Source organism: Brachionichthys hirsutus, chromosome 2 (assembly GCF_040956055.1).
Source record: "Brachionichthys hirsutus isolate HB-005 chromosome 2, CSIRO-AGI_Bhir_v1, whole genome shotgun sequence".
Taxonomy (NCBI): Eukaryota; Metazoa; Chordata; class Actinopteri; order Lophiiformes; family Brachionichthyidae; genus Brachionichthys; species Brachionichthys hirsutus.
In genome coordinates, this window is record NC_090898.1 from 5584357 (window position 1) to 5611249 (window position 26893).

At 43.5% G+C, this 26893-nt stretch overlaps 3 protein-coding genes across 3 annotated transcripts in view; 1 reads left to right on the plus strand and 2 right to left on the minus strand.

The window, feature by feature from the left end:
- Positions 1–3354: 3354 nt before the first annotated feature.
- Positions 3355–3968, minus strand: LOC137903313 (transcription factor HES-5-like). Its single transcript, XM_068747464.1, has 2 exons — positions 3891–3968; positions 3355–3789 (listed from the first exon to the last, which is right to left on the minus strand). Exons 1-2 carry the CDS (start codon positions 3951–3953, stop codon positions 3355–3357), a joined length of 498 nt encoding a protein of 165 aa, XP_068603565.1. The 5' UTR covers positions 3954–3968.
- A 1922-nt stretch (positions 3969–5890) lies between these two features.
- si:ch211-193l2.6 (uncharacterized protein LOC561947 homolog) lies at positions 5891–6432 on the plus strand. The gene is made up of 2 exons (XM_068751514.1): positions 5891–5910; positions 6192–6432. The coding sequence occupies exons 1-2, from the start codon at positions 5891–5893 to the stop codon at positions 6430–6432; spliced, it is 261 nt and encodes an 86-aa protein (XP_068607615.1).
- Positions 6433–7862: 1430 nt separating this feature from the next.
- Positions 7863–26893, minus strand: part of ubr4 (ubiquitin protein ligase E3 component n-recognin 4) — a 44664-nt gene continuing 25633 nt past the window's right edge. The window contains exons 55-106 of the mRNA XM_068751537.1: positions 26370–26491; positions 26119–26230; positions 25263–25393; positions 24906–25080; positions 24350–24454; positions 24029–24166; positions 23427–23595; positions 23021–23225; positions 22503–22616; positions 22062–22271; positions 21819–21968; positions 21502–21729; positions 21306–21384; positions 20962–21186; positions 20397–20565; positions 20084–20228; positions 19392–19477; positions 19200–19287; positions 18598–18791; positions 18207–18446; positions 17975–18113; positions 17675–17800; positions 17261–17389; positions 16843–17186; positions 16350–16440; positions 16147–16231; positions 15827–15954; positions 15482–15611; positions 15235–15395; positions 15032–15141; positions 14611–14752; positions 14354–14435; positions 14055–14228; positions 13684–13805; positions 13361–13558; positions 13179–13259; positions 12987–13074; positions 12681–12808; positions 12353–12460; positions 12103–12219; positions 11836–12026; positions 11565–11738; positions 11350–11449; positions 11013–11231; positions 10814–10927; positions 10477–10619; positions 10235–10360; positions 9937–10131; positions 9595–9819; positions 9406–9496; positions 8849–9011; positions 7863–8683 (exon numbers count right to left, since the gene is read on the minus strand). Coding sequence (XP_068607638.1) covers positions 8619–8683; positions 8849–9011; positions 9406–9496; positions 9595–9819; positions 9937–10131; positions 10235–10360; positions 10477–10619; positions 10814–10927; positions 11013–11231; positions 11350–11449; positions 11565–11738; positions 11836–12026; positions 12103–12219; positions 12353–12460; positions 12681–12808; positions 12987–13074; positions 13179–13259; positions 13361–13558; positions 13684–13805; positions 14055–14228; positions 14354–14435; positions 14611–14752; positions 15032–15141; positions 15235–15395; positions 15482–15611; positions 15827–15954; positions 16147–16231; positions 16350–16440; positions 16843–17186; positions 17261–17389; positions 17675–17800; positions 17975–18113; positions 18207–18446; positions 18598–18791; positions 19200–19287; positions 19392–19477; positions 20084–20228; positions 20397–20565; positions 20962–21186; positions 21306–21384; positions 21502–21729; positions 21819–21968; positions 22062–22271; positions 22503–22616; positions 23021–23225; positions 23427–23595; positions 24029–24166; positions 24350–24454; positions 24906–25080; positions 25263–25393; positions 26119–26230; positions 26370–26491 — 7574 coding nt within the window. The 3' untranslated portion in view covers positions 7863–8618. The remainder of the gene's footprint in view (positions 8684–8848; positions 9012–9405; positions 9497–9594; positions 9820–9936; positions 10132–10234; positions 10361–10476; positions 10620–10813; positions 10928–11012; positions 11232–11349; positions 11450–11564; positions 11739–11835; positions 12027–12102; positions 12220–12352; positions 12461–12680; positions 12809–12986; positions 13075–13178; positions 13260–13360; positions 13559–13683; positions 13806–14054; positions 14229–14353; positions 14436–14610; positions 14753–15031; positions 15142–15234; positions 15396–15481; positions 15612–15826; positions 15955–16146; positions 16232–16349; positions 16441–16842; positions 17187–17260; positions 17390–17674; positions 17801–17974; positions 18114–18206; positions 18447–18597; positions 18792–19199; positions 19288–19391; positions 19478–20083; positions 20229–20396; positions 20566–20961; positions 21187–21305; positions 21385–21501; positions 21730–21818; positions 21969–22061; positions 22272–22502; positions 22617–23020; positions 23226–23426; positions 23596–24028; positions 24167–24349; positions 24455–24905; positions 25081–25262; positions 25394–26118; positions 26231–26369; positions 26492–26893) is intronic.

Sequence of the window (26893 nt, forward strand, 5' to 3'; positions counted from 1 at the left end):
GGAGCGCGTGCGGCGAGGAGGCGCGATTAACGCGCATCAAGCACGTCGCGTGCACGGTGCCAAACGACTCACGCTGCGACGTTTCCATTTCATGAGTTCTCCTTGCGAAGTCTTTCTATCTGAGAAGACACGCAAAAAATGTGCGCAGTTGATGCGCACATTCAAAAGAGCACCGTCAAGAAAGAAAACAGTTCGTTTCTACCAAGCATGAAACATTATACATTTATAATGCATTACACGCACACGCACACACGCACACGCACACGCACACGCCCTGCCATGACAGGCACCTGTAATCTTATGAATCAATCTGCAAAAATTATTACTTTTACTTTTAGAAAGCAGATTTTAGAAATAATTTGCATTTTCTTTCAGATACATTGTATTATTTTCTTCACTTCCACTTATTTGTATTTATTTAAACACAATGCGTGTGTGTGTGTATGTGTTGAAACCGATCACAGATGAGGTTCAGTCATGTATGAGCCACACCTATAAGAGTTCTGTTGAAAACGTGCATGCAGCCTCCAAACTCTCCTCTTATACCCCCACTCGGGGGGTAAAAACAGTTTGTGTCACATTGCTGTCACGCTAATTGTGCTGTGAGTGGCCCCCGAGGGGCCTCCGTCACCGGCTGGCCCCAGATGTGAAGCTGGTCATGTGGGTGCAGTGTGAGTAGTCCTGCCTCTCCAGTTTCCCACCGGTGCCTAACATCAGGGTAAATGAGCTCCAAAAGCCGTCGCCCCGTTCCTCAGTGCTCCGCTGGGAATGTTAATTGATCTTTTGTTGAGGACTAACAGAAAGTCTGTGTCTCGGTCCATCTGGGAAAAATCAAGTCAACTGGCTTCTCTTTCTGGCACCGTCCAGGCTTGTCTTCCTTTAGTCTGCGTTGACTCGTTTAAATTAGGTCTCAGACACCGCTTTATAAATGCAGAAAGACGTGCTCAAAGTTTCATTCACTTTTAAGCCACAGCAGAATTAGTGATGAAGGGAAATGTATGCATAAACAGTATATTATGTTGGAGAGCCACTCGTTGTGATTTATGCATTTTTAGATCAATTAAAGGGTCAATTATTCCGTGTATAAATAACTACACCTGAGGAAGTCTTCCTCTCTATTTATTCATGTCTGTTCATCCGTTGTCATCGCTGCAGCGTTTAAACATACAGTTAACTGACAAGCTGCCAAGTCACATCCACGCTTGATTTAATGATCTCTCAATTGATTGCACTGTCAACAAGTTTGTGTGAATTTGGGCCTCCTCTGAAAAGTCAGTGTGCACTACGTGGCTGTCGGGGGGGTCTTTGTCTACAAGTGTGTGTGAAGACGAGTTCCCCTCCCACCAGCAGCCCGAGCGCTCTGAATTCCTGCCATAAAGTCTCGGGCCATCTCTCAGGCCTGTGGCGGCACAGGGCGGCTTCCCGTCAGCCATCTCTCTGTGAGTGTGGTATCTCCCGTTTCCCACACTCTGAGCCTATTCATTAGCCCCGGGACGAGAACAATAGAAGTGTGTCTTGTTACACATCACATTAGCTACGGTGTTTGATCTCTTGTTGGAGGGGAGGGGAGGCAGCTTCAGCCGGACCATCTGGCCTGGCCAACTAAACCCTGAGAAAGTCCAACTCGACCCTGAGAAAGGCATGCCACATTCTCCACAACTTCTGCACACATAAATAGCTGTGAAAGACTTTTGTGGCACTTGAGACATAATTCAAGCACTAGACAGCGTGCCATGACCACCACAACAGAAGTGGGGCATGTGAGGAGCCGGGGGGGGGGGGGTCTCCGTACCCCAGTATTTCAGTTGTCTGTGTGCAAACAAGGTCAGAAATGAACAGAATTTGTGGGAAATACCACAAAACAAAGCATGATACAGCAAAAAAAAAAAAAAAAAAATTATAATTTCTTTTTTTTTTTAAATCTGCATTTCAGGCAAATATGGACCTGAATAGTTTTATTTTCAAACTCATCTTTAAATGACCGACCAAGAAAAATCAGGCCATATGATAAGTACCATAAGGCTTTAGAATTTAAAACCATTCAGCTTCACAGATTCCACTACCGGTAATCCTTTAAGGCTCAAATATGTAAATCATGTCCCCTTAGGTTTAAGACGAGATTCAAAACTATTCTGATCTCTTAAAAGTGCAGAGGAAAAATATGTTTTGATAAAAAAAACAGTCACGCAATGACAATAAATCCTCCTATTTGTAAATATAAACTATTTATTCCTATAATCAGTCAGGGCTGCTCTTCATGTAAGTCGCGTGCATCTTCTCTGCTTTCAATCACTTTGGATTTCAATCGTTTTTGAATTTAGTCTTCACAGCATGTAACGGACGCAGCGCATAAAATGAAGTGATCTTTTAAAGTACACATAACACTTTCAGAATCAGAATACTAGTATTATTATTATTAGCATTAGCATTACCTGAACAAACTAAAAAAAGGAATCAAACTTTGATTTAAGTGGAACGTTTTCTTTTTACTGCTGAACTCTGTGATGTGACTTGATTTATCTGTCATGGAGCCATTTTTAAACTTCAACTGAAATAAAATGACAGAACATTGCTGCTCCACTTTAAACATGATGTCCATGTAATCTTAAATGTATGCACTAAAGCACAAACTATACTGTCATGTTTTGTTTAATATCATTTCAGTTCAACCTCAGACACTCAGAAAATCAGATACAACTCCTGTTTCTGTTTTCCAAACTTCACGTGAAGTTTTCCATTTATTTTTTTCTCAAAGGCAAACTTCTCAAGGAAGCAATTCAACACATAAATATTCAACATAAAAGCCTTTTTAAAAGGCATCCATCTGAAGATGCAAAGACATCTATAATGAACATCACAACAGTCACAATCCTTCACACACACACACACAGACCAAATAAAGGCCACATATAGTCATAATTGAGTATAATCATAAAGCGATTTACAGCAGAACTGGACCCATGGGATCAATTTGTGGGAGGTTATCAATTCATCAGCATCAAGCCGATGAAACAGTCGTGATACTCAGTATCAAAGATAATTGATCAGCAGTGATTCACACCTAAACCCAATGTGGGCATCACAACAAAACTAAACAGGGACGTTTGCAGAGCAAACAAACTTCAGGACTTGCTTTTCCTCACAGGAACAATTCAGACATTCACAGAGTGAACACATGATGCAAATATTCAGTAAAACCTGAACGATTTCAGTTCTTCCAAAGAAATACAGGCACACTGTGCCCATTTCACGAGTACAAAACTCAACCATATCGAAAAGACTTCAGCGAGTCTTCAACTTCCTGTCCATGACCGTCACAGACGTGGTTCTCTCTGGTCTCGCCTCGCCTCCGTCCTACCAGGGCCTCCACAGAGCGCCACTCGCCTGCCCCGCGGCCTTGTTGGAGTTGGCTTGACGGAGTGGCGAGCCAGGAGGGGAGAGGATGGAAGGCGAGTGGCTGCTCCTGCCGGTTGTTTGCAGGCTCTGGAAGTGGCTGAGCAGCTGTTTGTGGGAGCGGGTCTGGACCTCACAGTGGGACAGGAAGCTCACGGCCTCCTGCACGCAGCGAGAGTAACCATCGCCAGCCTTCAAAAAGACAGAGCTCGGGTTGGACTGCCGCTGCTGCCGCCAGCCTCTCAGGTAGCACACGGCCATCTCCAGGATGTCGGCCTTCTCCTGCTTTGAGTCGGGCTGCTGCCTGAGGAACTCGGGGCCCAGCAGGGACTTCAGCTGCTCGATGCTGGTGTTGATGCGGTCTCGCCGCAGTTTCTCCACAATCGGCTTTCTCAGCTGAAGAAAAGAAAACACGGCGTTAGATAAGAAGACCTTTTCAAGCGACGGAAATGCAGCTCAACGAGACAATTGCATTGCGTTTCATGAATCCAGCTCACCTTATGTGCAGGAGTCAGGTGCTCCTTAGAGTAGCTTGCGTGTCCAAAAGCAGCGGGTGCCATAGCTGTAGAGTCGGAGCGCTCCTGCTCAGTCGGAAGAGCTGGTCCAATCTGAGCTGCCTTCTCCTCTGCCTCTGGCCTGTATTTATACGCCAAAATCTCCATATGAATGTGTGGGTCTTGGGCTCGTTGGAGTTTCTCACAGTCCTCTGGGCCAATCAGAGCGCTGGGAAGGGCTTTGAGAAACGCAGGGCTGCCACATGCTCAATGAAGTGTTTATAGCCGTGGGGACAATGAGTGTGTCTCTGGGGAGCAGGTGGAGGAATAGGCTGCGCGAGAAAGAGCCTGGGGTGGGGTAGTGGGTGGTGGGAGGGGGCGGGGGGGGGGGTGTAGCTGGGAGGCTGACCCCGCGCTTGTGATGATATGGGAAAGTGGTGACCCCAGAGGGAAGCGCACCGCTGTCTCATGTCATCTCTGCCGCCATGTAATTGAGTACAAAGTGCCTCCGCCACCAGGCACACGTGGTGGGAGCCGCAGAGGGCGAAGACCAGCGTGCAGCCAGTTTGTCACAGCAAACCTTTCCCATGGAGCTCTGCAGCAGCTGTGAAGTCTCGGAGGAGAACAGCCTCTCCACGCGTGGCCGTGCACCAGAATGATCTGCTTGTACAATGAAGGTCCAATTATCACTTATCAAAATGAGCTTTTCCTTTCACAAGATGCTTTCCTGAACTTACAGTTCAGATCATCCATGAAAACTACAGTACGGTTTTAACAATTTAAGTAATTCTCACTTAATTTTTAATTTGTAGCTTCCATAGAAGAAGACGGAGAATTGAGATTAACAAAAAGAACGTACTTTAAAATCACCAATATACCAAATTCTCACTCTCTTTGTGTACATATATTGTTGCTTTAAGAGAGAGAATTTGTTTTTTGTTTTTGATTATGTTCCAATGAGTGCCTTAAGCCGTGGGCCTTCACACGATTTTATTATGTTTGCATAATGATAATAAAGTATCTTGAATCTTGAATCTTGAATCTTGAATAAGGATTAAAAATATATAATTGACACTGGATGTGGCTTCTGAAGTTTAAGGATTTCCACTTTAACTTTAAACATCCTCCACACTTCCAGCACATCAGGCGCCCTCCCTGATTCACATGGACAGCCGCAGCCGCATTCACTTTCCCTGCCACACACACACACTCTCTCACAGCTGGATGACCCGCCCGGCGCTGGCCACGTCTCAGTCACACGCTCCCATCCTGCCCGTGTGCAACGTGGGAGCCGCTCTGGTCCCAGGCTTCCCACACTTCAGTGTTAATGACACTGAGGCCGGCTGCACAAAGGAAGTGTGCCCCGCTGAACAAAGGCTGAGCTGCCTACCCCCCCCCCCCTCCCATCACGTACACACACACACACACACACACACAGACAGGAACACAGTTCTGTGAACAGGGCTTCCAGGCACACCATCTGGACGAATCAAATACTATTGTCAGCCAATGAAGCGTGGGGGATGCTCACCGTGAGAAGTGGAGAGGCTGAAATAGAGACAGACAGTTAAATAAGAAGAGGATATGGGTGACGAGAACAATAATATTGCCAGAGGTTTATTTTACATTTTGTTGTACTTTAAATGGGTCATCTTTTATAATTACTCCCGTTCTCAGACTAAAAAGTCGACCTTTCATTTTGTCGTTAAATGGACGTTTTCTTCTCTCCCATGATCCCATCACATATCACTTCCATTGAACGGCCCCTCCCACCTGTTTGTTTGGATTGGGGCCAATGTGACCCCTGAATTCTGCCAATTCATTCACATGTCATTGTCATAACGCTGCCTGGTGATTGGTCGAACCGTGTGAGAACCGGCATCTCATTAAAACCTATGGGAACGTTGGCATAAGTATATAAACGAGGTGGATCCCAGAAAAAAATCATAACCCTGACAGCCTCTGGTCAGACGTGGACTGACTCCATCTGACTGCACGGCACCATGAGGGATCAACACACGATGTAAGCATAAAGAAGGAGACTCATCTTCAAAGTTTGTCTCGTCCACAGTCTGAGGTCACAGGAACGCTTTGGTGTCTCGGTTTGGAGTCTGAGGAATGGAGACATTTGACTCAGAAATGATTGATAATGCCGAGTGTCATCTGTCCTGGCTTTAAGGCAGATGAGTGATATATTAAAGGGCTAATTCACCTTGCTGTAACCTTTTCATAACTTAGAAAGTTGTGGATGTCTTTCCTATATGTGCCAATTATTTGACGTTCCGCTTCTTCTCCCCCCCCCAGCATGTGCAAAATGATGGTTTTGGAAAGGAAGTGCACAGACAGAGTGATTCGCCTCCGCTCAGCAGTGGAAAGCCAACTCAGCACCGGGACGTCCACCTCTGATGTGTGGGACAAGACCGTCTCCTTCTTCACACTAAAGAAGGCCTTGATTTTCCACAACGGCTACAACAGAACCTCCAGAGCGGCCATGCAGCTGTTCCCCTCGCCTGCTGAAGACGCCGCTCCGCTGTGCTGCCAATGAGACGTCAGCATCGTGTCAGGAAGTGCCAATGGAAATTCTTCAGGTGGAAAAAGACTTTAAAGATGCTTTGCAATAAAGAGCACAGGTTTATGATCCATGCTGTGAAAGGACTGGTGCCACAATGAGTGTTCGTTTCATGGCTCAAGCTATGACATGTCGACTCCAATGAGCTGAGGGACCATGTGGAGGTTCTGCTGAAGCCATATTCCTTTGCATAAAGGGTAACTGTGTATGCTAATGCATACTTTTTGTAATTTCTTTTACGAGACATTTTCAGTTGTGTGTAAAATGACTCAAAGTGCAATATATGTGCTTTCTAATGCAAGATGAAAATAAAGATCGATTTCTAAAAAACAAAGAAATGTTTTAATGAATTAATTCCCCAGAAGTGAACTTCAAAATCAAGCTTCCTTGTGTATTATTATTAGAGCTTTGATTACACATAAACAGGTGGTTCACGTTGTCTTCCTGAGCATCGCCCTCTGGTGGCCTTCCTGCAGCACTGTGACACAACCACCGGAGAAACTGATGGTTCCAGGACTCTGATCTCAAAAGCTCAAAGTTCAGATTATTCATATTAATGTCCTTTTGGTTTAAATTGTATTTAATCTTAAAGGTTGATTAAGCAGTTTGACAGGTTTGACATTGATCTTAATAATGAAAGAAACAGAAGAAGAGACTGATCTATTCAACTGTCACCATGTTTGATACCAGGACCTTGGAACGGAAGCAACTAAATGAAGTTCAGTCATCATTATTTTGTCGGACATGGCAAAATGAATTTATATGAAAGAAAAAAAAAAAAGCCTGAATTTAAAAAAAAGTTGTTTTAAATGCCAAGAATGTAATGTAACTTTTTTAAAGTACAAAACAGCAGGACAAAAAGAGGTAACCATCCTGGATGACATTTGCAATTATTACTGCTTTATTAATCAGTCTAAATTCAAAATGCAGACATTCAGCAACAGTAGAGCATTATAGCAGCAGGAATATGCAAACGTACAATAAACTGGGTGGACTCCACACCATGCAGTCAGGTTTTGAGTACAAGGATGTCATTTAAATAGTTTATAGCATGAAAAGTTGAAAACCGAGAATGAAACTCAGCGGTATTTTGCTTTCCAGAGATCTGTTTGAAACAAAGCGTTGCCAGTGACTTTCGGGAAAAGTTAACATCTAAAGCTGAATGACTGAGTGTAGAGGCCCAAGACACAGAATCACTGAAAGGTTAAATAATTAAAGATACAAGTCGGCCTGTTTTATTAGTCATTTATCGGATATTTAACTTGCAACAGATGGAATCTTTTACAAGTTTATTTTGTTACAAAAGCATAGCTTCATGGGGAAAAATTAAATCATTTTTTTTCCATCTTTCTTCTTCCCCATTTTATTTCTGAGGTTGATAAAATAAACCTTACACAAACACGCAAAACCAAAAGAACCTTTTTATTTGTCCACCATTCAAATTCCAGTTAGAATCTACATAAAGAAACAGCAAACATCTGGAAGAAAAGGAGAAGCTAGTTTCAAACCATCAGACACTGAAACCTGCTGCCATTTTAAAAATTCCTCAACAAAAACAACTCCAATCAAACGAACAATAAGGAAAGCAAGATAAAACCAAAATACCACTCTGAACACAAGGTGGGTCGAATCCCAAGATATTTTTAAGGTGGCGGTGGGGGGGGGGGGGGGGTTCATTTCCACCCTAGAACAGAATCTTTTTTTAATATATATATATTTTAAACAATCCTTTCAATTTGTGATTCCTTCAAAACATTGAAACTTCAGGTTTGTTGGTGTAACCAGAAAATATGCCAAACACTTGGTTTAATGATCAGCATGCTTCTGGATCTCTCATCTCAAGCTGACAAATCTATCTTGACCTTAATTAATACAGTCTCATGATCACAGAGACAAGGAAGTTTCTGTTTTAGGGGGGATCCCCCCCCCCGCATTTGAACCGGATTGTGTTGTTATGTTAAACGCTACAGATGTTGCCAAGCGGCAGACGTCTTCAGACTACTTTACATTTCTGCTTAAAGTTATTTTGAAGGTGGGATACGGGGGGCGGGAGTGAGAGAGTAGAACGGTTCGTGTATCTCTTTTTTCTTCCGTTCGTAGGTGTCCCAGCATTACGAGTGGGGGCAGCTTTGTGTTTTAGGGTTGTGGGTTGAGGTTGGCCGTCAGGGCAAAGAGTTGAACAGATCCTGGAGGAAGAGGTCTGGGTCTGCAATTTCAGAGAGGAGACCTGTGCGAGAACAATGGCGTCACGACGTTAGCACATAGAGCAGTAAACACGAGACAAACCGTCGTAAACAATAAAGTAGAGCGGTAGTATTGCAGTATCGTATACTGCAGAATGATCCGTATTTAAGTTTTGATGAGCCGTTCCCGTTTGCGCAGGTAAACTAACCTACAACATCAAAGAACTCAGACAAGGATTCGGCGGGCATGAGTTCATCCTGGAAGGCCCTCAGCACGCGCTCCGAGGCCTCGTAGATCGGCATGTCATTGTGACGCACGTATTCTGCCAGTGTGAAGGACCAGCCCCCCTCTGTGTTGCTGGTGGGAACTTTCTGTGTGGCCAAAGAGAAGACAGACAGCGAGGTCATTTCCTGTAGCTTTAGACGCCAACAGGCACCTTTTAGTGGTGTTGTTGGCTGGATCAACAACATCTCTGCAAATCCTCCAATAGAGAATAAATTACACATTTTTATTCATTCAAAAAGTGCATATTCTGTGATTATAAAATCTAGGCCTACATTGTATTACGTAGTTTTATTCATCCATCTATTACTACTTTCTTAGATATTGTATGAGGGAGCCTGGATTTCCTTGGCAGCGACTGCTCTGGGTGATTGATTGACTGACCGATAAGACCGACGCCAATCAGCGCTCATGAAATATAAAAGAGTCCTGGGAATATTTGTGAAATTAACAAGCCTAGTAGTTTTGAAATGGCATACTTACGCCGAACATGTCGTAGACGAGATCCACCAGGCCCCAAAAGAGGAGAGGCGAACGATAGACTGCATATTCCTTTGGTGCTTTATCTGTGAGTCTGATCATTCGAGAGGAGAGGAGGATGACATTTCTGCATCAAGCCAGCAATACTCGCAAAAGAAAGACGAATAGCATAGAAGTCGTCGAGGGTCATACTTGTTGGTGCAGACTGCCGAGACCTTGCGTACATGTGCGTTCACCAGGAGTCTTCGTAGGAAATGTATTCGTGAACTCCTCCATCGTTCAGGCGGCATGATGTGCATGGCCAAAATGGTGTAATAGTGCGGCCCTTCAACGTCGTATGAGCTCTCCACCCATTTCTCACAAGGTTGCTCCTGGAAACTCTGCAGGTTCTTCTCCTCCCGGGACGTGGCCCTCGTACTGCAGTGACAGAGTAAGAAGACGGGAAGAAAGGCAAATTGTCAGCAGATTGTCATGGATTAGATGCCTTTAAAAATCAAAAGGAGCTCAAGTTTCTCACAAAGCAGAAGAACATACGTGTTGAGGACATAGAGCACAGTGTGGATGATGTAAGGGATGAGGTGGATATTGCTCTCTCGGCCTCCTCCTCCAGTGTCCACACTGAATGACTGTTCAGTAGCAAAGCGGAGGAACAGCAGCTTGGTGTCATGGATGTTGAGTTGGTAGGTGGGCTCCCGCTGTCCGGTGCACTCCTGCAGATATGTATTGTGTCTGTGGAGCAAAAAAAAAATCCAGTTGAAACTCACTTGCTGTCTGTAACATGAAAGGAATTCCAGTTGTGTGTGTGTGTGTGTGCCAATGCATGATTTTTTACCTTGCTAAACAAGTAGCAAAGGCTGATTCTGGTACATGTGGTCCCCATACTGGAAGAAGCCCGTTGCACTTAGTGTTGGCATTCTGGAGTAGAGCACTCTCCCATTCCTCCCGCCCTCGTGCCAGCCTTCCCCAAAGAAAAAGGACAAATAAAGCTCAGGTTAAATAAACAAGATGCAAAACTACACCAGATCACCTTTGGAGGCTACCCCAAAAATGTAAGAAATGAGTTGATGTCTCTACCTGACGGCTGCCAGGTGGCAGTCGTAGTGGACTATGTTAAAGTGCGACACAGTGCTGTAGCCATGCTGCTTGCGGGGCTTGTTTTCAAATTCTTCCAAGTGGACACGCTTCGTGAAAGTGTAAATACCCAGGACTTTGGTCGGCTAGAACAACAGGAATGAAAAGGTTCATTCAAAAACCAGTTGCTTCAGAGAACAAGAGAAGAAGAAACTCAAGGCTTCAGCGTGTTATCTGGTATGTCAAACTAAATGTGCTTACATTCACATTTCAACGTGAAAAACTATTTACTAAATATTTACATGATATTAGTGTTAATTGTCCTGGATGAGGAGCGTACCTGGAACTTGTAACCCTCCCTACAGATGCAACAGGTTAAGCCTGGCTCTTCTATCAGCTCCTCCATTTGCTTCAACAGTGAGGTCTTGGTCACCACCTGACCCTTCTCATTGGTCTGAAAACACAGCAAGATCAGGCTGCATTAATGATACAAAATGACAAAGAGAGACAAAAAACACACTGAAAGGTTAGCCGTGTACCGTCATGCCCAGTGTTCCCAGAGCCTTCTGCCTCATGGCCATGGCCATACGCTTCTTCTCAGCTCTGGTCTCTCTGCGGGCCGCTTCAATCTTCAGGTTAACATCACTGTGCTCCCGCAGAGCCTCCAGAAGATTCTCTGCCAGCGTGCCGATTCCTTCATCACTGGATACCTGCTCCAGTTTGTGCAAGTTGGTTATTGAATCTGTACCGATGAGCACCTGGACAGGAAGAAGACGACGCTCAGTTTCCATCTGTAAATTACTCCTTCGTACTCGAGTATCGTCCAGAGAGAGCACTTCCATATTGTTGGCCATTAAATGTTAAAGTTTGCAGTACCTGCGTGGGGGGATGCTGGGTCGCCAACCCACGCAGCAATCTGAGAATGAAAGGTAGAGCTGGCCTGGAGAGGAACTTCTTCCAGACATCTGCATCCAAACTGATCAGAGTTCAGAGTAAGAAAAGACTTTAAACAACTGAGCACACACACACACACACAATTTATGACTTTTAAAAGACAACCTGAGGGAACATAATGTGTCAGAAAGACTTACTTTTTAGCATTTGGGATATGTTTCTTCATGTAGTCCAGTGCGCTCTGTGTGATTCCCTTCTGGAGAATGAGATCTTTCAGCTGATGGCCATTGCTGTTGTTTTTGATTCCAGCAGCAATTTTACAGAAGCAATCCAGAAACACTTTGTCATCAGCACTGTGCTCCTCGTCGTACCTGAGGAACCAAAGCCAGGGTCAGCTCTACTGAGACACGAGGGATGAGCGGAACGTAGCCTGATGAAGTGCTCATTTACAAACATAGCGAGGCCTACTTGTCGAAGCTGCAGTACGGCTTGAAGCGCTCCACCAAGATTCTCATCTTCTCCAGCTCACCGAAGGACAGGTAAGGGATGATGCGTAGCAGACCCTGCAGCACGCTGGGGTTTGAACGCACAAACGGGGTGTTGATCTGGTCGAGCAGCATGACCAGCTGGTCTTTGTCTCCTGTTAGCAACAGGTTACCCTGCGAAAGATTCACAAATGCTTACAAAATGACACTTTTCCAGACTTTGAAAATATTGTGCGGATAATTAGCATACCTTGTCCTCTGAAATCTCAGCATTGGCTTCATCCAGAATAATCTCCATGATGCTCAGAACCTGCTCTGCTATCGAAGCGCCGCCGCTGTCTTTACTCTCCTGTTCCGCCACTAAAGCCTGATGCAAAGAGGACATTTAGACTTTTCAACAGTGGCCAGCGTAACTAATAATAAGTTGGCCTTCTAGTTTGAATTGGATCGAGTTGTAACAGAAAGCATTCGTCACCACACTGTGTTACAGTCACACTCACCAGGTTGAGGGTTCCCAGCATGACGTTGAGCGTGTTCATCTCCGGTTTGACCAGCTGCTGCCTGTTGATCTTCACCTTCACGCAGTAACTGAATAACTTCAGCAAAACCTGCGAATCAGGCCGATCCAAAACAAATATACATCGATTTGGCAGCTTCACTGGTATTGGAAACAGCATGCATATATATATATATATATATATATATATATATATATATATGTATGTATAGTAGACATGATAGATTCCAAAATAATTTCCATTGAGCCTCGAAGGACAGAGAATGGAACTTATTCTCTTATCGTAAAGAGAAAGACAACAAAAAGCCTACCGTTAGCAAATGTCTCCCTTGTTTAAAGTCTTTGATTCCGGACAGCCGGTTAAGCATACACTCCAGTCCACCACACTGTGCCATGACTCCTGCCATCTTGTACACTTCCTCATCATCCTCTTCCTCGTCTGTAATGTAAAAAGGTAAAATGTTTTTTCTTCAATTGTGTGATTTTTGTGATAATTCTTTTAAAGGCAGCTGCGATAGCAAAAAGCATCACGTGTCGAGCAGCAAGCCCGAGGACAAAAATGGAACACGAGGAGACAATGTCTGACGGAACATTGTGAACACGAGACTAGATCGAACCTGTGGTCGAGTCCAGTGACTCGATGAACTCCTCTGTGGCGTCTCCCAGCAAACCTCTCATTCGATAGATGATTCTCATTGGCTCACCCTTGAAACAAACCCACAGAGTAACGTAACCCATCCCATGACGGGGGGGGGGGGGCACTACTAACAAAGCCAATCATTCGCTGTCAAGCCCACGAGGACTCTCACCTCGTTCGTAGCGCACCAGACCTTCTTGTAGACCTCTGCGACCGACAGATCCAGGCTTATGATTTTGTTGTTCACCAGAAGCTGAAGGAGACAGAATGGCATCATGAGAGTTTGATGAAGATTTTTTAAGTATGCAGGGGAGTGAAGGGTCATCATCCATGTGGTTTAAAAGCAGATTATACCTCCATGCCGCTGTCATCTTCCAGCAGTGCCACCAGGTCGCAGTCTTGACAGATCTTATTCTTGATGTCTCTCATTAGCGGGCCGATGCCGGGCTCATTACTGCTGTAGGGGTTTCCTGGCATGCGCCCCTGCAAGAAGTCCTCCTGCTGAGGATCCTTCTCCAGGGTCACAAAGAATTCTGTCACCTCATTCTCCTCCTAAACATAAAGGACGAGTTTAAAATAAAATAAAACGACAGATGAAGACAACAGACAGCTACTCTGAATATTGGAGCGCTCTGTGATGATTCTGACGGAAATGTATCCTAGTAAAGGTCACTCACAGGATAGATGATGCTACACAGTCTCTCAAAAATGAACACGGGTGTCCTGTAGTCATCCAAGTTGTACCGCTTTGCAGTCTCTATGCACACTGCCATGAAGGCTTTGGTTTCAGATTCAGTACCTGTGAACAGAACACAATGTACAAAGCATGGGCATTAAACACCAAGACTAATGCTGAATGACTCACTACAAAAAGAAATTCCATCTCCAGGGATATGGAAGCAATACAATTATTTTTGAATATTTTAATTATGAATGGGCAAAATGTTTTGAGCACAAAAACAGAGAATTGCTAGAACACCAAAGCGTCACAGCTGAAATGTTCAACATGCTGAGATCTGATGTCGGTTCAACTTGAGACAGCGCAGACCTGTTGTCATGTCCTCCAGCATCTCCAGAAGCATGTCCTGCGTCTCATCTATGAGTTTGGTGCGCTGCACCAGCAACTTCCTGAGACACAGGTAGCCATTGAGCACGGTGCCAACCAGCCTGCTCTTGAAGTGCCGCTTAATGGACTCCACTTCCACAAATGATGAAAGCAATCCTGCAGTGATACCAAATACTTCAATATCATATGACGAGCTAAGAACTGGCATCATAAGAGCATTAAGAAATGAAACCTGAAGCCTGAAATGACCCACGATGTCACCTGGACTGAAGAAAACATACCAGTCAAACTCTTGAGCGCATAGCCTTGTTGTAAGTCTGTGCTCAGCGTGGCTTCTTCCAAAGCTAACAGATTGGCTATTTCCTGCATTAGGAAGTGAATGGAAAGATCAGTTTTATGAGTTATATTTACATAAAGTAAATGTAACACAATGACACAAAAATGCATCATTGGTGATTTTTGATTTCAGCGTAGACACCAAACATTTGAAATGCTTTTGACATGTGAAACAGTTTTTTTCTGAATTTTCGGCCGTCACCTTTGTGATAAGGTTACCGATGTAAGGAAGGACTCCACGAGCCGCCAGGTAGATTTTCCAGTGCGTTGGCTTAATCAGCTTCTGATACAGAGCCAAGTACTCGACCGCACATTCTCCAGCTACACTCAACTCATCCAGATAACTGAAAGGCACACGCACAACAGTCACAGTTGGTGTATCAAGTCAAATGTAGTTTGTTTTTATTCATTTTATGAAAGACTCCTTCGCTGACCTGCAAAGCTAAAAAGCACTCAATAAATCTAAAACCACGCAATCAGTGGCAGTAAAATAATAATACAAAATATTTGTAAACTATTAATTTAACACACTACATGTTTTATACCGTATATATTAGCACAGGAGGCAGGCTTGGGAAACATGAACTAATCCTTCCCCCTATTTATTTGTCAGCGGCTCATACCTGGTGAGCAGATCCAGGACCTGTTGCTTGCGGCTGGGGATTGTTGTTAGAGCCTCCACAATAGTGCAAGCTGCTTGTCTGGCTGCCTGAGTGGCAGGTGTGAAAAGGACCTGCAACAAAATGCCACATGATAAATTACTGGCTACAAAGGAAAACAAGCGAAAATCAACTATTATCTGCAAACTGATTATTGTTTTTTTCACCTGTCGCAGCCAGTTGTTGTGGCTCAGTTTGAGTAGGCGAGGGAAGAGGCCTTCACCTTTTCTGGACCTCATGTACTGCTTCCACTTCCATGCATACTTCTCCAATAGGTACTGCCTACGCAACTCTGCCTTGCCCTGAGGCTTTGACACAGCCTCTTGGCCTGTGGCTTACAAATAATAGTTAACATAAGGATCAGCAGGTTGCTCCACTGCTTTTAAGTTATCTCTCTCCAGACAGAGTATTTACCTCTTGAAGGCAGACATTTTTTCCAGGCCTCATATGATGCTTTGGGGTCCTTCTTGAGCCAGAGTTGAGCTTGGGCGTGTATTTCATTACTGTAGGGCCTGACTGTGGTCAGAGACTCAGTAGCAGCATCCTAGAAGAACAAGCAAACACAAACTGTACATGTGCTTCTTCTGAATGTCAATGCGTACTTAAAAATCACATGTAGGGTCATTTTTGTACTACTTTTAATTCAAAGTAAGTTTTCCCCCCATTCTAGTAAATGTAGATCATACATCATCACTGTCTCTTAGCATCCTCTAAAAGGCAAAGGGGAACACATGAAACGTTTAATTTGAACATCTTTACCTTGTTCTTCTTACTGGTGGGAGCAGGGGGCTTGATCAGCTTTTGCAGGATTCTCAGGCACATAAGAGTAATGTTCTCCACCACAACAGGTGTTTTTATATTCACAGACATGAGGAACAGACTGAGGGCTAGGAACACAACAGATTACACAGTCAGGCTGCTTGTCTCCCAGCTCCCGGTCAGCTAGATTTTGTAAACTAGGCCAATTATTTACATGAAAGAACACATAATGGGACTTATGGGCCAAAGTAAGGAACGACGACACATAATAAAAAAACACACCATCTGGTAAATGCATGAAGCTCGGATGTCTGCCTTACCACAACGCAACCGTAACTCCCAGCAGCCCCCTTCTTTTGAAATGGAATCTGTCAGCAGCAGCATTTCATACTGGAGGTTACTGACCTGTTGGGAGAGCAAAGATACAAGATTGAGAAATACATCTGGAACAGAATCCGGAGCTTTAATTTTTGGACCACATATTCCTTCATCAATTCTTTTCATCTTCATTGAAATGACATACCAGGTCGGGACTGGCCCAGTGGCCTTTGAGAGCAGTGGACACCTTGGCAATAATGAGGTCATTCATTTGTTGAGTGGCCTCTGGATGGTCTCTGAAGCAGAAGAATATGAAAGGGAAAGAAACAAAGATGTTTAAAGAATCGGCTGCCATATGCACAAAGTTGAGTGTGTGCGAATCAATACTGTGTAGGCGGGGCTTACGCATGAACCACTGTTCCCTATGGGAGGCCTATGAGCTAAAACAAAACCCTTAAGGCTACATAAGACTATTTTCTCCTCCCATCTCCCTCAATGAACACACTCAGAAGGAGACTATTGTCTCCACCTGTTCCCGTCACAACTATCTCCTTCTTACCCTGCGTCAGGTGCCAAGCATAATATGCAAGCACTGTCCAAAGGGGAACTATATTAAATATTTGGTGAGTGCGTGACACCAGTGGGACTGCAATGATGTGAAGCTCAGGTTAGAAATTTAAGACGGAGGGGAAGCATACCTGGTGAGGAGACAGACCAGCTGGCGCACCTCCTCCCTCATTGCTGCCGTACCTCGCCGCAAGTTATACTCAAACAGCTCACGGATGAGACCCTGTAGAACCAGGATCTGCCTCAGGGCCGGGTTAGTGGCCAGTGCACGGAGCAGTGTTATGCAGTGTCCGGTGACAGCCGAGGCACAGCCATAGCACTTGTTTGAGGATGTGTGGCCGCAGCCCAGCACAGACAGGGCACGATACTGACTGGCGGTGATGGTGGGTTGGAGGCTGCTGCGGGAGGACTTGGTCGCCGCCTCCCTCTGCTGTAGGTCATACTCCAGGAGTTCTTTACGAGATGCAAGCACTTTCTGTAAACAAAGAAGCATCAGACTACAAGACTAGAATCTACCAGACAGTAGGGAAAGCATCAATGATCTGTCACCTGTATAATCTTGGAGAGTTCATCGAATGATGTCTTGCAATCTCCGCTGTACTCTTGAGCCAGCTGCTGAATGTATCTGTTCACATTCGCAGAGGAAGCACCAAGACCTGCGCCAGCGCCACCGTCATCCTGATGGTAAAATGGGGAACGAGAGAATAGAAAACAAATCGCATTACTTCCCAAATTGACCTACAAATCACACCTTTGGCAGCTCTGCTAGGAGAATATACTACCGTCATGCCAATACTGGCAGCTGCCATCAAAGCCTTTCATAAGTTCACATTTTCTAAATAAAAATATTTTGCAAAGACTACTTTAAAATCCCAAGTATTTGTGTCGCAGTAGAAAAGGAGCACCGCATTCAGTTCAGCCCGTGACAGATGTTTTGGGTTTATCGTCCCTTCGGATACCGACCTGTGGTTTCTCCGGTGCGGCCTCATTGACTTTCGACAGGAGGCTCTCCAGCTGAGGTCGGTGGCCCATCAACTGGTGGTACACCCGGTCAGCTTTGTCCAGCAGTGTATTGATGTTTGTCACAGCCTGCAGGAATAAAATCATTTAGGATCAGGAAACAAAGAGTGAAGTGGAGGTATGTAGAGGAATTACTTAGTGTTTGCAACTTCATCTATTTCCTGAGTGAAAATTGGGGTGAAACTCCCAAAACCCATTACGAGTGATTTTCTACACAATGGTATTTCCCCAGTCATTGCTTACCTTTTTCCTGTCCTCCTCATTCTCAATGGGATCCACGGCACAGCATGGCTTAGCATATAGCATGAAGTCAAATCGGGCATATTTGCAGAAACCACAGGCATTGCACAGGAAGGGGTCTTTTTCATCGTAGTTGATTGATCTATTAGGAAATAACCACACGTTTAAAATACAATAAACTTGTCCAAACATTTCCATGCTTTTTTTTAGAAGTCAGGGGTACGGGGCGCCTCACCTGCACTTATGGCACTGATACACATTTTCACCACAGTTGCCACACACCCCGGGATTGGCTGGCACAGAGGCACTACAGCGTGGACACTGCAGCGTCTCGGTGGAGGCCTGGTAGTTCTCGTAAAAGTCAGAGAACTCAATCATCAGGTTGGATGCTACGATGGGAAGAGGAAGATCGATCTTCACCTCCGTCTGTCCAGGGGTCAGCGGCACTTTCTTGGCTTTGTGCCAACGAGCAGGCCTAAAAATAGACATTTAAGGTGCATCATACTGTTGTAGGTGGCGACCAAGTAATCTTTGAATCTTGTAATGTTTTGGTTAAATAAACATTATAAACACATGTGCAAAAAGGAATGAATTTAAACAAACGGCAGGATTAGGCTGACGCATACTTGTTCTTCAGCTCCACAATGGCCTGAACAGTCCTGTTGTTGTAGTAGAGGTTGATGGTCCGGACCATTTTGGTGCGTTTGAGGTCGCCAATCTTCACTGTGACTTTGCTGATGGTGTGGCTGCCAATGAGTTTGACAACCTGCTGTGTGGTGGTGTAGCGGGTGTCCACTTTGATCGATGAAAGTTTTATATTCTGGAAAACGCACGAGACATTGTTGAAAACAGCAATGTGATCTTACAAAATCTGTATCCTAATTAACATCAAATACCCCAAGTCTGTTCAAACCGCAAACCCAAAACAAACCATTGTCTAAATAACCTTAAGAAATACCATAGGCATGTAACTTGCAATTCAAACGTCAAGTTTGAGTTTTATTTGCTCAGTGCTTGTTGTGTCCATTTGGTTAGTGTGTGTTAGAGGTAATTCTTCTCTTTTGCTTTCTTTCTCTCTTTTAATGTAATGAATAAAAATTGATTTTAAGTATGTTTATGTCTCTTCTTGTTATAAAGTCACAGTTTTTAAATTACTTATTGCAATGTGCTGACTTACATTGCAGCAAAACATAATAGAAATATGAATTTGAAAGTTGAGGTTACATACGGAGAAGGGAACTTCTGGATTGTTGCACACCAAGCAGGGATCACTCTCCAGAAAAAATCCATCAAACTCCACTAAACCAGACAGAGTGCTGCAGCAGAAAACAGCAAATCAAGGCTTTTTATATAAATAATGGTTGTTACTTAGTTACACACTCCTCGTTATTTAACTGGCATGTTATACAGCTACACGTACTTGTAGATATTGGAGTTTGGGTGGTTTGTCAGAATATGGTTCTGTGCCCTCAGGATTTCTACAGCTTTCTGGGAATACTCCTTCAACTGCAACAGAAAAGGGAAACCATTACCATTGCAACACTTTGCTAGAGACTTTGCAGCATTAACATTGTGACGGCTATGTTCTCATGAATGATAAGGAGGCTCATGTTCAGTCCTTTTTTTATTATTATTGTACACTAATTCAAAAATACAGATAGAGCTGTGTCATATTAGTGTTTTACTTAAAACAAGCCAGACAAAGCAGAATAAAACCAACCAATCTTATTCAGGCAGCGTGCCAAATGCAGAATCCAATTATTGGTGGACATTTCTCAAACTACAATGACATAAAAAAGGCTCTCAAATTACACTGTTGGTGAAAGTATAAACACTAAGGAATATAGATCCAAAGCCATGTTAATAAATTATAACAATCCTTCCATCCATTTTCCCCGCTTTGCGGGTCACTACACCAGCTTGCTATTGGCGAGAGGCCGGGTACACACCGAATGTTTTGCCAGTGCATCATGGGGTCACACAGAGACAGACAACCATTCAAGCACACACTCACACACTACGGACAATTTGGAGAAGCCAATTCGCCTAAGCTGCATGTTTTTGGAGGTGGGACCACAGCCTAACCACAGCCATCACTGCATTGGAACAAACCTTTTTTTCTGTTTGAGGGGTTTTCAGAGAGAAATATCCAAGTAAGTCAACAAACTGTGCAGCTTTGCGGCCATACGCAGGCAGCTCAGGCCAGATGGCCCAAGTCAGCTCAAGCAGTAGATCCTGCTGAGATTTACTGGAGTTTCTGATGGGAAATTCACAGATCAACAATGTAGTTTCAGTACACAACGATGTGTTATTCCTGCTTTCACTCAACCAGTCTATCCCTTTTTTCTCAGCAGTTTTAAAATTAATGAATTGCTTAATAATAAATACATTTATGTATCTGAATTATAAAAGTTGTCAGCAGTACCTGTAGATATGAAGTGCCAGGCAGTGGGCTTGCCAGCGTACAGCAGACGAGTTTGACTCCAGCAGGAAGCAGCGTAAGAACTGGATGAGGGTCTCCTTGTCAGCAAACTTATTAAGCTGACAGACCAAAGCCATGCACAGCTGATCCTCCTGACTGCTCACTCCGTCACCTGCGTCATTACGCAAAGATCCAGTGAAGTCAGGGAACGAGAATTGGCTGCTTTCTGATACACAATTATCATTTTCAATGTTCATGGGGAAGCTGATGTGTATTATAGAATCCAGCGTGTACTATTTAAACAAGAATCAAATGTTCTATTTTCCAAGAACAAAAATGCTGCTGCTCCTAAAAAAAGCTTTAGTGCTGATGTGGACAGTCCGTAACCGCTTCCATTAAAGAATGTGAGCAAGCTGACGGGAAAAGTTTCACTTTTACCAATAAATGCACAAATAAGCAACTTGAAGAAAGCAATCACGAGCTACAACCTCTGTTAGAATCTTTTGACCCCTAGTGGGGTAACAACAAGGCACGATAAAGTAAGAGAAGCTGTCTTTCATTTACTCACCCTCTTTATCTTTCTCCTTGTCCTCTTTTTTGCTCTTTTTACTTGAAGATTTGCTCTGAGAGGACTGAGAAGGTCCGCTCTGCCCGGCACTCCCGGAGAATAATGAAGAGGAGGAGCTGGCCAGCACCTTACTGCCACACAGGGCACAGGACAGCAATTGTAAAAGTACAGGGGAAACCCCTTCATCCACCAGGAAGCTAACCTGGAGCAGGAAGTACAGCACAGCTGGACATAGAAAAGAAACGGAAAAGCAGGGGAGAGAGACATTAAACATGTCAACATAGCAGTATAATAGTTTGTTTTTTTCCTAGTTAGAAATGATAATCTGAAACACTGAAACTTACAGTCATCCTTCATGCAGAACTTTTGCCAGTTGATCGTCCTTTGAGTGGCAATTTCAGCACAAGCTTTCAGGTGTTCCATCTATTCCCAGCAAAAATAAATCAAAAAATCCAATTTTACCATGTTACATGCTAGAGAAAGAAGCACAAACCTTACATCTGCTAGCAGCAATAGGCTAAGTGTTAAAATGGCTCTTACCAGACTAATGAGTGTATCATACTGGAGAGCGGAGCCAGATGTTGCTGTGACCACGCTAGCCCGGAGGAAGATGCCCTGCTCCTCCAGAAGCTTCTTGATGCTGCGTACGTGGGAGTCAAGGGTGTGCAGATCCCGCAGCTGGCGATATTTCTCCTTTGAGCCACAGATGAACAGCAACAACTTTCTGACTTGCCTCCTGACGAATGGCGTCTGTTGAATCATCAGATACTGGTAGAAAAAAAAGACAATTGTTTAACCTATGTGCCTTTACTGGATAGATGGACCACATCACAGAAGAGGTGTAGTAATTTTCTTACTTCAGACAGGTAGTAAAACCAGGAATGATCAAAAACAGGTGGTGGGATACGTGGGTTGGTATCAGCAATTTTCTTGATCTGATATGGCAGCCGGAGGACCATTTCAGTCAACAGCTGAGAGTAGGCTTCAAACACATCAGCGGCGTGTCCCTTATAGGTAGGAGCATAAAAGAAATAAAATGTAAGAAAGTAAATCACATTTGATCTTTTTTAAACATAAAACAAGTTTTCATAATCTGATACCTTAACATATTGACGGAGAAAGAAAGGACTCATGTCTGGGGGAGAGGATGCTGTGTGTGGGCGGAGAAGCTGGCTAGTGGCAACAGGCTCCTCTTCACCCTGCTGGCTCTTCCAGAACTCCAGGAGTGATTTCAGAACATGGAGACAGTAATCAATGGCACCGAGGCTCAGCAAAGCAGTTGCGGTGGCATTTGAAATGAGTGAGGATGACTGGAAGAGAGGAGGAAAATAAACCTGGTCTGTAGTACTCCATAGCTGCAAGTAAAAAGCTCACCATGAAGAGATACAATCAGAAGCTGCATCTGCTATGCAAGAACCTTCTATGAACGTTGTAAGGTGCTTTAGAAAAGTGAGGATACTGACTTTTGTCACTGTATTTCAGTGTTAGACTTTAGCATTAAAATAGCAAGAACTGAATTATAAAATGAAAGTTGGGAGAACCTCAGAAGAGGATTTGGAGCCAGACTTTGTTCGAGACATGAAGACGCTGAGCAGTCTCATGATGACCAGATGAACTTCATTGATGGAGCTACGCTCATTCTTCTTGGACACGTCCTGCACCAGAATAAAAGAAATAGAATAGAATTAGCAGCTATGTCGAAGGTAAGAACTTAGAATAAAACCACATTTTGAAGGTTTATATAATTTTGAGTGTGTTTATGTCTCATATAGCAACTAAAACGTGTTTTTTTCCCATTGTTATTAGCATTATGTGGGTGTTTTTAGACAGCCAGAAAGGATTTTAAAAAATCAGCTATTTCATATGGGAAAAATCTTATTGACACACAAGCTATGTCCAGGAACAACTTAGACTTGTATCTCAAATTGACACTTCTGGGGGAAAAAAAAGATAAAATTCTAACTAATTCAAGATGTGCATCATCAAATTAGAATTACTAATTTAGTGTAACCCAATGTAAAACAAGGCAAACAATGACTCATCACAACTCAGTGATTACCTTCTTGTGAATGCCAAGCTCAGCAATCAGCTGTGCTAGCAGGTCATCCAATGCACCCTTATCCTTCTCATCCTCACCATCCAGGTCAGAGGTCAACATGAGGATAACCTGCATATAAGGGATGGCTTGGACTCCACCTACATTGTGGAGTTGATAAAGGTGCTGAAGGAAACGTTCCAGGAGCATGAGGCGAACCATGTGTAGCCTGCAAAATAAAATAATGCCAATTTATTAGACTCAACCAAATTATTCTTTATATGGTGTTATTTAGGTCAAAAATGCACTACCCCCAAAAAATATATTTATTCCTCAAATACCCCATGATCATGGATAATGGAGAAAAATGTGGCAGACGTTTGCCGTCGGTACAACTTAAACTTGAAGCTTGTCATTCGGGATGCCTGACCTGCTACTTGTGTGAATGTCCCCCTCTGTCTCTCCTTCTCCCTCTGAACCGTCACCTTCCTGCTGAGCAGTGATGGTGCTGATGGCTCCAGTGCTGGAGCTTACACTCCCTGGTCCCGCAGGGTGACCCTCCACTGCTGTGTCTCCGTATGCGCTGCTGCGTCCCGACACTGTAGAGACATGTGTGCAAACGCCACTCAACTACAAAACCATGATATACTGTACAATAATCAGTGTGGAGATTTTGTTTTAAGTACCGGTATATATAAATGTCAGTGTGGCATGTTCTTTTTCAAACAAACTGACCCTTCTCAACAGATAAGGGTCTTGATTGACACGGTACTGTATGTCATGTTAACCTTAGTGTGACTTTATACTGTGGTGTGATGGGCTGCTTGGTGAACAATGTGCTCAGGTTGTTGGAATTTTATTAATTTATTAACAGCTTCTCCAAAAAGACAGCAAATGGCCTTTAAAATGTTTAGAAATCAGTATGTAAAGACTTATCAGAGGAAAATCTTCACTTCTAACATTTTGACAGTCTATCATAAACACTGTTGTGGTTATGTTCAGGGTAATGGCTGTCTTTCTGAAATCACCCACCACTGTGTTCCCCAGCTACAGAATCGATTGCAGAGCCTCCGCTCTCTGAGCCTACACTGCCGCCGTGCTCAGCTGGAGAGGTTCTCAGCGTTGAGCCATCGGTAGCGGCTGTGCTGCCTTCATCATCCGATGCCGGGGCTGAAATCATATTAAGAGCTGCAACATTAAACACACTACGGTCACCCGGCCAGGATACGTGATTTTAGTTCATACTCGAGTTCCACGATGCTATAAAGTCATGACTCGTTAGCCACTGGGATAGTGTAATATAAAATGTTGTTCCCCGTGGATCACTTCCTACCATGGAAGTTATCCTGTTACCTGATGCCGTAGTGTCTGATAGGGTGCCGGCATCCAGTGAGGAGGAGCTTGGGGCCTGGCCAGACAGGCCAAGACTCTGAAGGCCAAGAGCGCTGCTGCTACTGCCTAAACATGCCAAAATATATCAAGCAAGTTAGCCGCATGCACCAAAAGCAATGATCGCCAAAGTAATACTTCACCTGTTTATCATTTGAGTTTAACCACACTCCATATTTGGTTGACGTGTCAGGGTGACATATTACACATTTCTCAAAATCTAAGGTATCTCACATTCATGACAACGTGACTCATCAAAACCTTTTTATTTTTTATTAGCGCTAGAGCTCTACAAAACGTACATTTTGCTTTCCCCTCATATGTCAGCAGTTATTTGTATTGTATTTTCTCTAGAAATTCTATAAGCTGCTACGTTTTTCTGATTTTCCACTAATTTATTTTTGAGGTTGAAACAAGCTGATAAACTGTATCATCACACATACAGAAAATGTCCAAGCAGGACTCTCTGGTAGACATAACACACAATTATTGCTTCATAAATTATTTTGTGGCGACTAACCTTGTTGATCCTGCTGAAGGCTAAGAGCGATAGCCAGCTCCACCATAGTTTCGTCATCTGCATCAGGAGGGATATCGAGCATGGGAGGGAATCCCTCGGCACCAGCCAGCAGGGCTTCCAGAGGAGATGGATTGCCATTAACATTCTCTGCCGTCTCCAAGACCATAGACTCTGACTGGAGGAGTAAAACAAATAAATCTTCATCTTAAGTTAAAATATTTGTAACCAAGATTTATATTTGAAAGGGGTTAAACGGTTATTTTTACATTTAAAATTATTTGCAAGTATTTGTTTGTGGGATATGTTGGTGCCCTGCATAACATTTTTAATATCACATAGGGCCCAGAATTTACTCACTACCATCTCAAAGTCTCCATGGTCCACTTCACCCTGTTCCTGACTCTCCGGTCGACCGTCGTCTCCTCCAGTCAGCACTGACGACTGCATTTTGTCATCAGCATCATCATCGTCATCATCATCCTTGTCTCCTGATAAGAAATTATAAAATGATTTTAAGGTAAGGTCACATTGTTGCTGAAAGTGAAATTCTTTTTCTGTGACACATCTGATAGCGTAAAGAGGTCTGCATAATGGAAAATATTTACAAGGATGATGATGAACAACAGGAAATGTCATTGGAATAACAGCCAAATCAATAGAATAAATAAATTAGTTTTGCATGTATTATTTTTTCCCCCAGTGGTACCAGTAGTATGGTGATAACTCATCAAGCATTCAGGTTGAAGGCAAAAAAAGAAATAAAAAATTGCTTATGCATCCACCAATTTATCCTGCCTCATCCATACTGGAATTGTCTTCAGCTTCAGTAATGACTGAACATTTATGCAAGAGTGATCAGGCAAAAACACCACCCGAGTTCTAATGCAGCTGGTTGCAATTGTAAGCACACTTATAAAATAACCCAACTCAAAATTGAACAGATCATATTCGATTTAATCCGTGATCTTCACAAAATGAGCAAAAAAACAAGATATTATTTTTTACCTTAACGTGTATGTAACCGCAGAGAACCAAATCTACATATGGTCATAAGAGGTTTGCTTTACTTTGCATAGGCATGATATGGGTATCATGTCTCGTTATATTACCGGTAATCCACAAATACTTTAACATGTTTTAATGCCCCACACTCCATAAAAATCACATCAGAAATAACATTCACGCACAACGTACACAGCCAGAGCAAACATACCCATGGGAGTGTTGGAGCGTGGTGGAGATGGAAGGGTCACATGTCGTCGTTTATTTCTTGGTCGAAGCACTCTGATCAGAGCCTGCTTACATGCAAAGCTCACACCCGTGTCCTGAAATCGATTTAATAACAGAAATTAAAAAAATAACAAGCAGCCTGTGAAGCCTTTGAAAGGCAGTAGCACTCATAACTCTCATGGCTTCTTCGATACAACTTATGTTTGTAGTGACCCATAGAACTACTGTACTTACTGGGCACAGTAACATTTGCATGTAGATTTTGGAGGCTACATTGATGTTATCCAGCTCACATGTGCAGTATGCATGAATAATGTCCACCAAGGCATTTACTGTTGCTTCTACATGAGTTAGGCCTTAAAAGGAGAAGAAAAACACATTCGTTAGCTTCAGCTCATATTATAGAAATCAGACCCGCATTCTGAGCAATGCTTCACGTGATCTTCAAAATCTGAGCTGACAATCAGTGACGTTCATGATCCCAGTAACATAGCAACCCTTCTCCTTTGCCGCATGGTGAGTGCAGGAGGCTCAACGCTGTTTTGTACAATATTAAATTAAGGCTGGAAGTCATTCGTGCTCAAAGTCATCAAGCTTAGAATGGAACATAATGACAAAACGGATACGTCTTCATGCCACACAAAAACACTTGCTGTGTGTACAAACTGTGTAACAGTTTTCCTGTTGGATATATTCTGAAAGACAACATTATCCAATGATAACTTTAAACACATTCTAATTAAAGTGGTTGATTTGCT

What these genes read in the sequence shown, in the direction of transcription:
- LOC137903313 (XM_068747464.1), bottom strand. Translation starts at nt 3,953, where the DNA reads ATGGCACCCGCTGCTTTTGGACACGCAAGCTACTCTAAGGAGCACCTG. An exon ending in ACCTGACTCCTGCACATAAG is followed by an intron (nt 3,790 to 3,890) that starts GTGAGCTGGATT and finishes TCTTTTCTTCAG; the next exon opens with CTGAGAAAGCCGATTGTGGA.
- si:ch211-193l2.6 (XM_068751514.1), top strand. Translation starts at nt 5,891, where the DNA reads ATGAGGGATCAACACACGAT. An exon ending in ATGAGGGATCAACACACGAT is followed by an intron (nt 5,911 to 6,191) that starts GTAAGCATAAAG and finishes TCCCCCCCCCAG; the next exon opens with CATGTGCAAAATGATGGTTT.